Consider the following 13,649-nt stretch of genomic DNA (forward strand, 5'->3'; position numbering starts at 1 on the left):
TAATGAAGTATATTTGAATGTACTTTTGACTTACATTTGTTACGATATTTTCTGAAACTTCACTGTTATTTTGTGATGTATCCAATCTCAGTTATATTATTTTGACTGTCACTCTGAGAGATAAGTGCAACAAAAATAACTCTAGAAGTGGAAACCATGCTTAGGGATGTTTTTGTTGCTAGTTTCAACATTGTAAATTGAGACAGACATTGAAAAAGGGAACTATGTGATTCAGTTCATTCTTACATTTTCTTGAAATTACAATCAATCTCAGTTTCCGAGGCAACTGACTACATGAGGATGGACCAGCCAGTAATGGGAAACAGCTTTCTGTTTTAGTACTGTAACATATGGTATAAAAAGTCTTTTTTGTTTCATGCTGTTGAGGAGACTATCCAATTTATCACTGCAAATAGGATCCAAAAACGATTAAAAGAGGTGTGAGCAGTTCAGTTTTGTAGCAGAAATCCAGAGACATAAGTTCATGGGGGAAAAGCAAATTCAGATACATCAAAATATAATTTTTAGATGCTCTTCCCAAATCCCAAACTTCATCTTGATTTTTCCTCTGACCTTCCTCAGGGGTCCTGGCAACATGAAGGGTTGGTGTAAGTGATTGTATTGGCAAATGGATTAGCATTGTAGCAATATGACTCTCAGGATGAGTTGAATTGCCGTTCTGCTGTAAATTGCCTTGCACAAATAAAAGGCTTCTTCCATGTGCACCACTGAAAGAGGTATGATTGATCTAGGACCACAAGGCCTACTACATTTCTTTTGCAGACATCAGATAAAATCTAATAGGAGAAGTGTTGGCTCCTAGCAGTCAATGGAAGCTGAAGTAAAATATTAAATCACATTGTAGTATATCAGTACTTCCATGTTTTGTTTCTCGAGTTGAGATTTCAAGTGCTTTGCTATTCACTATTCCTTCCTTGCTCAAAAAAAAAAAAAAAAAAAAAAAAAGAAAGCTGTGAAACATTTACACAGGAGTTAGGGTATTCCTGAGGTATTCCTGAATTCTGTGGTGTTCTTCAACGTTCATTTTTCAGTGCCTTTGTTTATTTATTTATTTTTCCCCCTTCCAGGTATGCTTCAGAAAAACTTTTTATTTTGCTCAAAATTTATTGGTCTTTTTTTTTTTTTTGTAAGTTTCTCTGAATCTGGCACTGTATTGCTTGACTATCTCAATTTCTGTTTCAGAAATTTGCTACTTTCCTTTGCTACTTTCATATTTTATTAAACTTCCTGTTTATGTCATTGATTCCTTAATATTTAAAGTTCTTTCCCATGTCAAAAACCTTCCTTTTTATTTTCAGTATAAATAACTATTTTTTTATCATTCTACTGAAATCAGAAACAAAATTCCTATTCTCAAAATGTCGTATTGGGCTTTATATTTCCCTAAGCCTTAGTTACCTCCTTTCTTTGACTTCACTCTCCACTTCACATTGCTGGTGTAATTTTCATGCAGGAGAGTATTTTATGTTTTATAATATCATCCCATCTGATGTTACTCCGTGAACATGGACTGGTACTTTTCTTTGTCAGTTGAGTCTTTCTAATCACATACAATTCAGTTAATATGTAAGCACTGACATCTAATTTTCTCTGTCTTTGGAGTCTGTCACATTTCCATTATTTTGTTGAGCAAAAGTTACTATGAGAAGAGAGGGATAGGGTAATGTAAGAGGGTCAGTATCCCTCCCAACTACCCAAAGCCAACTGCAGATCACATTTCTAACCAAACAGTAGCTGAAACTGCATAAGAAAAAGTTATAGTTTCTAACACTGTGTGGTACACAGAGATTACTGCTTTAGTGGGAGCACATCCCTACTCCCACAAATACCTTCTTTCTTCTTCTCTGAGAATTTTGCAGTGTGCGTTGGGGGGGGAGGGAGTTGGGGGGGGGGGGGGAGGGGGAGGGATAGAAAAGTGCTCTTCTGGGTTACCTCATATTACCTGTAAATATTTCCCCTGTTAAAATTGTATCAGTATGGGTTCCATTAACTGGCCTTCATCTTAGGTAAAGTGAGAAGACTTGATTCTGTATTATATAAAATCTTGGTGTATAAGGGATGCTGTGTTTTTGGCTGTCAGAATGAAGTCCAGCTGGTCTGTTTAAATGCAGACTAGAATAAGGGGATGGACTAACATGGTCTCAGTTCCAATGACAAAGTTCTTGCAAGCATGAGACAAATAGGCATGTATTTACCAATACAGAAGTGTTTGATGCTGTTGCTGCCTGTAACATCACTATCTTTCTGCTTTAGACCAGAGATGCTTCCTAATTTGGTTTGGGTGTAAGAAAATGTCCATATGTTTCTTTTCTACGAGTGTCTGTTTTTCATCAGGAAAAACCAAGAGGAAGTGACATATGTCTGTATATGTCTGAAAGAATACCTCTGAAGAGCTAAAAAAACAGATTAACCATATGAGGTATTTTCTGAATATCATTAATTCAATAGTGACAATATAATATATAATAAAAGAATAGTGACTATCCAGAAATGTAAAATTTCTATTTAATGATACGACAGAAAACCACACACACAGAAAATACCTTTAAAAGTAGTAGTGACTATATGGAAAGAAATACAAGACAAGGAGAGAAAGCATTTGCAAGAGAGAATATGTAGAGACCTCTGAGAAAAAAAAAAAAAAACCCTTCATGTGCTTTGTATTCACAACCATGTTGATGAATCCAGCATGCAAAAAATATGCTTTTGCAAATGGCTGTGACCTTGATGAATAATATGATTTCTAGAAAATGCTCATTTTCTTTTCATTTAAAAAAGAAAGAAAAAAAAATCCCTTTCTGGGCAAACTGCAGTTCCCAGAAATTTAGAAAATTTTGTGGTAAAAGTATTTTTTCCAAGGGATTTCTGTATCTTCTATCCACTCAGCCTATTGCTCCCATGAAAAAAATATCACCCCTCCATTACATCTCCCCAGGCATTTTGTATAAGATTTACCCTCTGTTCCTCCCCACATCTCCCCACTTTTCCAGGAATTGAAGTCTTTTAAATGTCTCTACCAATCACTGCAGTAATAGCATAAGTGCATTGTTAACACTGCAAACTGAGCATTAGTATGATCAGTAGTATAGTAAATTTTCGGTAGAATTTCTTTATTTGTGCTGATTGCCAGACCATATACCATATGCCCAAACTGGGAAGCTTTTCTGAATGTTTTTGTTAAATGAGGAGGGTAGATTTTAGACCTAGAGACAAACTGAATACTCCAGAGCCCTCTTCTCAGATGCACAAAGGCTCACTTCTCTTTTTAATTTATTCAGAACACCATCCTTTCCCTTTTCCCCAATTTCACCATTCTTCTGGAGTGTAGGCAAAATAGGTCCTACACTATCCTTTCTCTTATACTGTTCTTAGTGGCTAAGGAATTTTAAAGGTGTCAACTACTCTAAAAGATATGCTCAAAGTAATTTCCTTTTTGTAGGCATACTTAATTCTTCAGAGAGGACATCATGTTATCAATCATTTTGTTAACTCTATCAATCCTACGCATTGTGGCAGAATTTTACATCTGTATTTAGCTATTTCAGTTATTTTAAGATTTTTGTCTTCTTAGTAACAATCATTTTGCTATGTAATCAGATGTACTGGGAACAGTGAACTGTTCTAGTATTATTATGTTAAAGTTTTAAGTAAGTCCAATGACTTATGTAATAAGATACTGTTGAAAGAAATGACTTAGCAGAAGGGCAAAATTATTTTTTTATAGCAAAGGGCATGTACTGTACTGTACTGTACTCAGACTTGATAGAAATGTTTCTAGGCTATGCATTGCAGCCATCCAGCCATCTGAATTTTAAAACAGAAATCTTAAAATACCCTCAAATGTGACTAATATCTTTATGGCAGAAAAACTTCCGAAGATTTTTTTTTTCCCCATAGAATAAACTAATAACAACTAAAGGACACCAAATTGATTTTTCTGATAGGAACATGTTATGTCATGAACGCTAAACACTCTTAAATATTGCTTGAGGGTAAAATTTGGTAGTGGATATACATGTGTTATCATCATTTCCCTTACCTGTTAGAATGGCTTTGACAGGAAAAAGATTGAATTAAAATGGTGGGATCCAATACTTACTGCATTTTTCTTTCTCAGTATTGGTGATACTATTTTAAGTCATTCTGTGCTATAATTTGAAGCTTCATCTTTTTGAAATAAACTTCTATTTCCTCCTTCTCATATGTCATCTTGTTGTATAGCTCCCGGAAGCCACATCAGTCCTTTAGCCACCAGCTGGAACTTGGTACATAAGTTTCATTTATGTTGCACAAGATGGCATGGTACCAACTAGGTTTGTTTGAGATCTGGAAAAGAAATAAAAAGCGAAAAGATAGCAAGTTTTTCTTTCACACTGCAAAAGCTTCCACAAATAAGATGCTAAATAGACAGAGGAACATTTAATAGAAAATGCAGATTTTCTTAGTCAGTTAGTCACTGACTTCTCAGTCACTTAGTCACACTTAGGAGATATCCTGCATGTGCTGTTTTAGCCTATATGTCCATATAATATTTTATATTTGCATACTAGACAGCTGGAAGAATTTGATCCTTCCAAGGAAGCCTCTTCCTTTAAATATTTAACAATTTGAGGGGGACTTAGACCCACAGCCTTTGAGTAAACTTACCTCTATTTTTAGCCACTCCTTTCACATAATACCATTAAAGTTTGGATTTTATTCAGTTCTGAATGTGGACGTAATTGTGCAATGTTTGTATGTATCTGCATTTGCCCGTGTCTCTAGAAGTTAGATAATTTTATTTGATAATGCTATTAATTTTTAAGTGAATTTCCCAAGCCATAAAGTAATGTTTCTCATGCTTTTCATGTTTGTTGACTTTTCCTTATTTGTGTTCTATTTGTATTAGTTCAAAGACTTTGACTGAGGTGTACTGGAGATTAAATGTAGAAGAGTCCTTATAATTAAATTGAAACCACCTTTCTAAGTAATAATAAAAAAATGGAAGTATCAGTAAATATTGTAGACTATTTCTTATGCTTTTTGAGTGTTTAAAATTTTGCAATTCCAGTTGTGATAGAATTTAGAAGACTTGCATGCGGGATGCCAAAATATTTTTTTTTTAAAAAGAACCAACAAATAGGAGTCTTAGACTCCGAAAATGTCTTCAATAGCCAAAAATAAAGTTCATGGTGCTTCAAAAATTTTTCTGTACTGAATACTGAATAGATTTTTCATACAGTGTCACTTAGATACTCCTACAATTGTATCACTTGAAATTACTAACATGGGGCATTGCCTCAAGACCTAAACCTTTTAAACACTTTGGCATGTGCTTAATTTAGCATCATGGATAAATCCCCCTGAAATGATCATGACTTATAGTAGTCAAGACGTGATTACCTTTTGCCCCTTGAAGAATAAACCTACTCTTAATAAAAAGTTAATACTGAATTAAAGAATTAAGAAATAAAGATATTTTACATCTCCAGAGATCAAATAAGGTAACTAAAATAATAGTTACGATGAGTATATTGACGGTGCTTATAAAAAGTAGAGAAGAAATAAAATATTAAAAAAGATGTATAAAAAAAAAGCCTATAAGGGTAAAAGAAGAGATGTAAAAAGAAAGCCTATAAAGATAAAAAACATATAAAAGATATAGCTTAGGAACTAATACAGATAAAGTCTGCAGGAGTTAGGCATACCCTGGAGTCTAGGACAAAACTAATTATCAGATGACAGTCAGAAAGGAATTTTTGGGGCAAGTTCTCAGGTTTGGTCTTGGTGAACTTGGGCTGACATTAGGACTGGTATAAAGAAATGTTAAGAAGGTAAGCCAAAATTTTAGGGAGACACAGGAGTACAAACTCAATTAATATTACAGATGAAGAAAAACAATCTCCAGTAGTTGTACAGAAATACTGTGTAGATTTCTGTGAGTATAGACATTACTTGATATTGTGCTACATTAAAACATATGTGCAAACAACACATAAAAATAGTAGATACCATAAGTTTCACATACCTATCAGGGTAATCTTTTAAATTCTTTCTGACCTAGTCATATCAAGGTGCATTCAACAGCATACTTGTACAGTTTTAAGGTAGGACAACACAGTGATTGGAGCAATAGTTTATTTGCAGGACACAAAACTGAGAAACTCCACTAAACCTATTTATTTATTTATTTATTTCAGATAAGACTGGGTATCTATTTGGTGGCAAAACGCCCACTCTAATAGTAATATTGCATTGTATATATCTATATATAGAGATATAAATATAGATATATATTTCTTGCAAAGTATAGGTCTGTTATAACTGGATAAACAAGAGTGCTTCTATAGTGTTTTCTAGTAGTTAAAGTAGTTAACTTAGAGTGTTTTGCATTTTCTTTCTAGGTTTTTCCAAGGTCTGCTAAGTAATTTATTCTTCTTCTACCAGCTCTTAGTTTTAGCTGATTCATCTGTAAAGTGGGTACAAGAAATGCTTGTGTTAGAGCACTGCACAATCAGAAACAGCTATACTGATTTATACCAGCTGAATATTTGGGCCTTTCTATTTATTAATGTTCAGAAAGTACTTTGAGATCACTGGATGAAAACAGTGGAGGATTTTAGGGGAAGAGCAAATAATTTATGTTACTAAGCTATTCCAATCTGCAGTTTTAGACCACTGTGGATTTTCTTTCTCAGTTACATAAATTACTGTCCTGGGCTGGTTTTCCTGCTCATTTCCTTTTTAAATTACCAACACAGCAAAAGAATTGTAGCTATTTGCATTAGCTTAATTTTCTTTGGAGATTTCCAGCTCTGTATGATGGTACTTGCAAAGTCATTTTTGGGTTGGGTACTTCTCCACAGTCTCTTCTGGGAGAACAAATGTTTGGGAGCATCTTAACCATGTGCTGTAAATGTACAAAAATAGAATGGAAGAATAAAAGGAACAAGATCAAGTAAACAAAGTCCCTTGGTAGAATCTCTTTAATGTCTTGCATCTGATGTTCAGAATGGTGGGGAGGGGAGGATCACATGCTTGATGTTTTCTCTAGGACTACACCCAACTGGAAGCCATCCCTTGGCTTCTCTGCAGACAGCAGTATACCCAAATGGAACATATTAATTCTCCGGGGAAATCTCCTTAGTGGGATAGAAAGGAATCTTTTCAGCTTCCCAGATACATGCTCTGTTCCCAAGAGCATCAGGCTTAAAGGAGGACCTGTAATACCTTGGGCTGGAGCACACAGTTGCATTGTAACTGCAAAGTTTAGCATAGATAAATAACTCCTGTGATCCAGCTGCTCAAGCTTTCAGGATCTGACATGTTTATTAATGAAAATGTGACAGAAAATAAAGAAACAGTCAGCTAGGCAAGGTGCCCCTGTAACTCTGCTGTCATCATTAGGTGAATATGGTATACGAAATATTTATGCTTCTATATGAGTCAGGATCACAGAAAATAAATATCCCTTTTATGTGCTTTATTTCCTTTGGAGAAAGGAGTAGAGGAGAGGGTGAGTCGTAGTGGAAGAATAAAATTCACTTATTTTCTGACAAAAGCTACTCTCACCTCACTGGAGAAGGATCCTAGCTTTAGCTTCTGCTTGCTGATAACGCCTGCAGCCTAATTGGTTTCAAGCAGGAAGCTGACAGCCTGCCAGTCCCCAGTCTGTACCTGTCTGGTGACCTATGGCCAGAAGCCAAATCATATTTCTTACCCCTGCTGTGGGTAAGATAATAACTGTTCTTACCTAGGTCTGAGTGCAGGCTGGCTATCTACCCTTGCAAACAATTTCTGATGAGCAGAGTTTTGACCCTTCACACCGTAACAAATCCCGCCAGCTGCAGTCTGACTTCTGAGCATAGGGTTGGTCTGAGGAATTTGGGAAGGTTAGCATGAATATCTATTAGTGTATGACCAATGCTAGTTGTATGCCAGATTTTATTATTCTTTTTAAACATATTTTCTGTTATGATCTGATTCAGAGGATTCTGTTCTTAAGCAATTCCGAAGGGAAGTTCTGTGGTTATTGAGCTCCTGAGGAGGCAGTTGATGGATGATATCTCTTTTGCACACCTTGCAAAACCCTCGAGTGTAGATGAGATGGAAAAGGAGCAAGGTACAGGGTCTGATGCTACTCTGCTCCCAGGAGGCATAGAAGTGTTAGGAGTTAGTAACCATTCTTAATCTCCTGAAGTAGGAGAAGCCTATGTATGAGGGAGACATGAGCCTTGTGTTGCTTTTAGGTGAAGAAAAGGGATGAGTCTAGTGCTTTGAGTAGGCTTTCTTTACAGCTGCCTACCTCAGAATTGTTTTCTATGGACAGATATTCAGGAGTAATGACGAGGCTGAAGCTTGAAAGGTGGCAAATGCCAAAGGCTTTTATTTCTGTCCTGGTGACATTTAGCCCATATTTAAAGATTTATCTGTACTACTGATTTCTCATAGCACTTTGTAAGATAGAAAAAGATCTGTTGCATTTGTGAATGAATTTACATGTGTGTTTTGTGCCACAAAGGAGTCCTTGACAAAGGTTAGAGAGGTCTACATGAAGTACAAAACAAAATGTTGTGATGTTTTCCAGAGACATTAAGCTGCTCTTCTCTAGGCAGAGATCTCATAGTAGATAAAAGATGAGCAATCTTAAATGCCTGTTTGCTTATGTAGAGGAAGACTGCAGTAGAGATTTAAAGACTAGATGTTTATATGGTCCTCTCTGCAATTGAGAGACTTAGAGCTGCTTTTTCAAAGGCCAAATAGCAGGCTTGGTAGCTGTGTGAAGGACCACAAATATCCTGAGATGTTTTAGTTGAAGAGTCAAGCCTGCTACTCTAGTAACCATTTTTTCCATATTGTATTTTTAAAGAAAGTGCTTAGAGTATCTTTTTTTTTTTTTTTAATTAAATCAGGAAGAGCAGTATAAGCTGGATGGGCTTTGACATTCCATGTCCCTCACTATTTGGAGGATAAAAGAGAGACAAGCAAGGACATGGGTCTTGTGGGCACAGAGATTAGCTCTTTTAGTATGTTATATGCAAAATAGCAGCTGTAAATTTTTGTCATAATTTGTGAGATAGTATTATATCAAAAGTAGGGTGTCATTTTTCTGGTGAAATTTAGCAGACACTTCTGTGTACATTTTTAAAAGATTTTCTTTCCTTTTTTTCAGAAGAAAAAATCCTCTTAGGTCTTATTGTAGTTGCATAAGTTAAGGTAAACAGTAATAGAACAATGAATTCTGAATGCCACCTCTTGTTGTTAGCCTTACAACCTTCTCCTCCCTTTAGTTGAGATCCCTGTATAGCCCTTCTGTATGGATTTATACATATGCTACTATTTACTGTTTGCTACTGTTAAAGATATCATTGCACCTGATGCATTGTGTGAAAGACCTGGCTTTCAGTATTTAATAATTTTGCTAATATTAGCAGTGTGGCTGACCATTTCCTTGTCAGATATATGTATTTGAAAAAAAAAATGAAGAAGCTGTGGCTAAAGTATTTTTGCTGCTTCTAAAAATGAGATCAAGGGTCAAATGCTTTGTTTTGCCCAAGTTATTAAAAAATGTGCTGACATATTTGTGCTTTGGAGCAAAGCCTTAAAATGTGGTAGATATGTTGTAGATTTTCCCAATATTCCAAATTAATCATCTCTCAGAAATCTCATTCTGCTTGAGCTTGGTAAGCTTTCCTAGTGCAACTTAAGTTTCTAAAGATGCTGTTAGTTCTGAACACGCTTCATTCTCTGACACCCCTGAGCATTGTCTATGCTGCACTTATGGTGCTGCCACATTTTTTGACATTAAGAAGAAAAAAACAGAGCCTGACTTAAATTTGAGGAAATTTGAATGGAGAGGAGGAGGGCAAAAGCTCAAGTGGCTGCAGATAGGGAGGGTTCTTCACAGGATCCCTCCTTCTTTCAGTGCATAAGATACATGGTGCTATGGGGACAGATCAAGATTGCATATCAGCCACAGTCCTCATCAGTAATCAGGATTCTTGCCACATGTGTTGCAGACTTGGGGGAGTTTGGGAAGTATGTGTTGCTTCAGACAATGAACGTATAATTAGAGTATCAGAAGGTATGTACATAAGAAAGATAAGACGTGATTGCATAGGAGATCTTTTTCCTGATATTGTTCCCTAACTATGGGGAGGTTAACCTGCAGAAATGTTCAGTCAGTGTAGTGTCTAATGTAATTATTCATCTGTGTACTGTGTGTGTTATATAGTTATACATCATAGAAATATAGAAAAAAAGACCTAGAAGAGATGTAATCTGACCTCCTGCCTCAAGGCCATATCAGCCTGAGCCTGCAGCAAGCATGATGGATATTTATTTTACCTGTTATTAAAAACTTTAAAGAGATCAAGACTTTTCAATTTTCTTGAACAGTTTATTTAAACAATTATCTATTTTTACCGTTGAAAAGCTTTTTCCAGTGCTTGAAATACAGCTTTCCTGCTGCAATTACTTCATGTCCGATCCATGCTATAAATGCAGAGCAGGTTCTTTCCTCTTGCAACAGTCACTTACATATTTGTGGACTTTTATCACAGTTACTCTCTGTTCTGTGAGTCAAATAATTGTATTATTATTCCACTTAGGTCACATTTTTAATTTTTTTTTCTTTCCTGTTGTTCTCTCAGATTGGGTTAGATCCTTCCCGAAGCACAATGCTTGCTATTGGAATCCACACTTCAGTACAGGCCTACTGATGACATGTTAAAAAGGGAATATGTTACAAATTATGCTATTTTGTCTGTAGACATTCTTGGTCCAATCTCACTTAAATTATCAAAAATATGAAATTGTGTCTATCATTTATTTTCCAACATAAAATGATATACATTGAAATGATGTATGACCTGTAAGAAATTTTCACTTAATCTGAATTCTTCTTTTCTCTAACGAGTAAAACAACCACCTTCCTAATATTAAAAATAACTTTGAGGAAATCAGGACAAAATAAAGTTCTTAAAATATAGACCAAAGAAACACTGAAAACAAAAACAAAAAATTGCTAATAATTTGTTATCAACATGCTTTTTTCACAGAAAACCTTACTTTTCAACAAAAACTTGATACTTTTGGCCTAAATTGATTAAAGAAATAAATATTATGCTAAATAAACACATAGTACGATGCATATGCAAAATTGACCTGCAGATTTTGAGCTGTGTAGACTGATTGTGTTTTCCTTGGTTTAATGCATTTCAATTAGAGAATTTATTAGTATATTTTTCTTTTAATGCTAGTGATATCCCCCTGAATTAACACAGACATTACAGGCTCAGCATCTCACACTGTGCAAAAGCTGTCCTTATGCCTTCCCTTCAGATAGTCAGCCTGAAAGAGGGCATCCGTGAATACAGAACATAAGGTTTTATCCTCTCCTTCGACTAAACCAAAGTGAATCCCTACTGAAGTTTGTCAAAGAAGGGGTTAAAAAAGTGGAATCTTTGTGACTGTGAGGGGCTGAATTATCTTCCTGACACCAGCAGGGGTTGCTGTCACTGGTTTGTGGTTGTCACATTCCTGTTATGCTTGACCTTGGAAAGGCTTGACAACATAGTCTGGATTTGATTAAGGGAATTTCATGTTTTTCCTTTGCTAGAGTCACCCCCCACCTCGACAAACATTTAAAAATGTTAAGAAAGAAAAAAAAAGTTTGGAAAGCAAACATTTTCCCAAAAGAAATTTATAGTTCAAATTTACACCAAGTTCGCACTAACTGGAGCAGTCCGGGTTTCCACTCAGGCTTTGAGTGCTCTCTGTAAACCATTAGTCACTTCCCTGGAAGAGGCAGCTTTTTATAGGCAGCAGTATAAAACAGGCACAGATGTGTGTGTAATGTTAGCGGCTTTCACATGTACCTGCCTTACCCCGCCCCCCCCCCCCCCCCCCCCAATCATAGAAAAGGAAAAAAGAATGACTAAAGAAAAAAATAATATTTTTATATTTTTGCTTCAGACTTCATTTGGTTTTGGATTGCCACGATGAAGATTGGCTTAATTAAAAGAAAATATGTTTTTGATGTACAAAACCCTTGTTGTGTTGTGGATTTTTGAGACTGTGGCAATTTGTAGTTCTTTTAATTTTTAACCAATTGTTTGTTTGTTTTTTTCTTTTTCACTTTACAGGACTGTGATCATGCCAGCTGCCAATGAGTTTGATCCAGAGATTGTCTTGGTATCAGCGGGATTTGATGCCGTGGAAGGCCACGACTCTCCACTGGGCGGGTATAAAGTCACAGCAAAATGTAGGTACAGTCACAAGGTGCACATTTCTGTATCAGTACTTCTTCTGTTTGGGAACCTTATCCAAAGTCCATGTTACGTCCATAGTTCTATTTTGTGAGATTACAGATGTGTAATGGAGGGCAGGGACTGAGTGGAAATGAACGTTTGCATTTCTGGCTCACTCCTTTCTGTTCCTTTTGGCATTTTTGTCTCCGCTTTTTAAAGTATTACTTTTCTGGCATTCAAATAACATTTTAGAGGTTTCATGCTTTTCAATAGGCCCCATTTTCCAAATGATGGAGTAAGTTATTTCTCTTTAAATATATATTGGAGATTTTAAGCATTGGCGGCCTAAATCCAATCTCATATTGCTGTTTTGTTATTGTAATCTTTTCAGCTTGATGGCATTAATCCTGAATTACATCAGTGTTCACGAAGGCCAACATTTTCTAAAAGACTACTCTGTTGGGTCTCAATGTTTGGATGTCCATTTCAGTCCTCCAAAAAGTGTGTTCAAGGCAGGGTTTTAGTACTTTCTGAAAGACAGGTCTATCTGACATGTCTCATATCTAGCACTCCAAAGTCACTAGTTCTTACTGAATACTGTTGCCAAAATGATCCCAAACCTGAGACATTAAGCATGGGTGAGTAATGTAATAATGCTCTGTACGGTAATGTGCAGTGTAACGTTGCTATATATAAATCAGCTTCCATGAGGCAATGCAAAATGGTTTCCTAATTCAGTGCTGTGAATAATTTTCTTCAGTATGTACATTTTTTTCAGTATATCTCAAGAAATACCATATTAACATTTGATTAGTTATTAAATATTGATCCCCCTTGCTAATCACAAATTCTTTGGGAAAAGCCTGGAGAAGTCAATGAGGTTTAAAGGCATTTAACATGCTGCACAAATGGACCTCAGCTCAGAGGGAATTTGTCCATCAGTCCCTCTGCCTTTTGTTACAGGTGAGTTCACTGGAGTTGGTATTTACCTTAGGAGGAGCAAGGAAGAGACACTTTTTTTTTTCATTTAAACTAAACAATGTACAGGTTCTCCTGAATATCAAACACAAAAGAATAGGTGAAGAGCTAGACTGACTCTTTATAGTGGCATGCTGTGGAAATTGAGTATGCAGAAGGCAGTGCAAGGGCCTCCTGTACATACTCACACAGGTGTTAGCTTACAACTGGGTTGGAAAGGGAACATCCCTGTGACTGCACGTAAGATGTATTGAGATTTTGCAGTTTTTAAGCTTAATGCAGTGCCTGCATTAGAGAAGAAAGGGTTGTAGTGGCCTGTATGCATGTTTGAGTATGACTTATCAGTGCGTTATAAGTTTTAGTAAAATGTGTGTGAAAAAGCTCTTTGAAAAAGGTTTACTCATCATTTATTTATTTATT

At 36.0% G+C, this 13,649-nt stretch overlaps 1 protein-coding gene across 1 annotated transcript in view; it reads left to right on the plus strand.

The window, feature by feature from the left end:
* The window catches only part of HDAC9 (histone deacetylase 9), a 477,431-nt gene that overhangs the window by 405,341 nt on the left and 58,441 nt on the right, over positions 1-13,649 (plus strand). Inside the window, exon 23 of the mRNA XM_035562425.2 lies at positions 12,147-12,265. Coding sequence (XP_035418318.2) covers positions 12,147-12,265 — 119 coding nt within the window. The remainder of the gene's footprint in view (positions 1-12,146; positions 12,266-13,649) is intronic.

Source organism: Cygnus atratus, chromosome 2, assembly GCF_013377495.2.
Source record: "Cygnus atratus isolate AKBS03 ecotype Queensland, Australia chromosome 2, CAtr_DNAZoo_HiC_assembly, whole genome shotgun sequence".
Classification (NCBI taxonomy): Eukaryota; Metazoa; Chordata; class Aves; order Anseriformes; family Anatidae; genus Cygnus; species Cygnus atratus.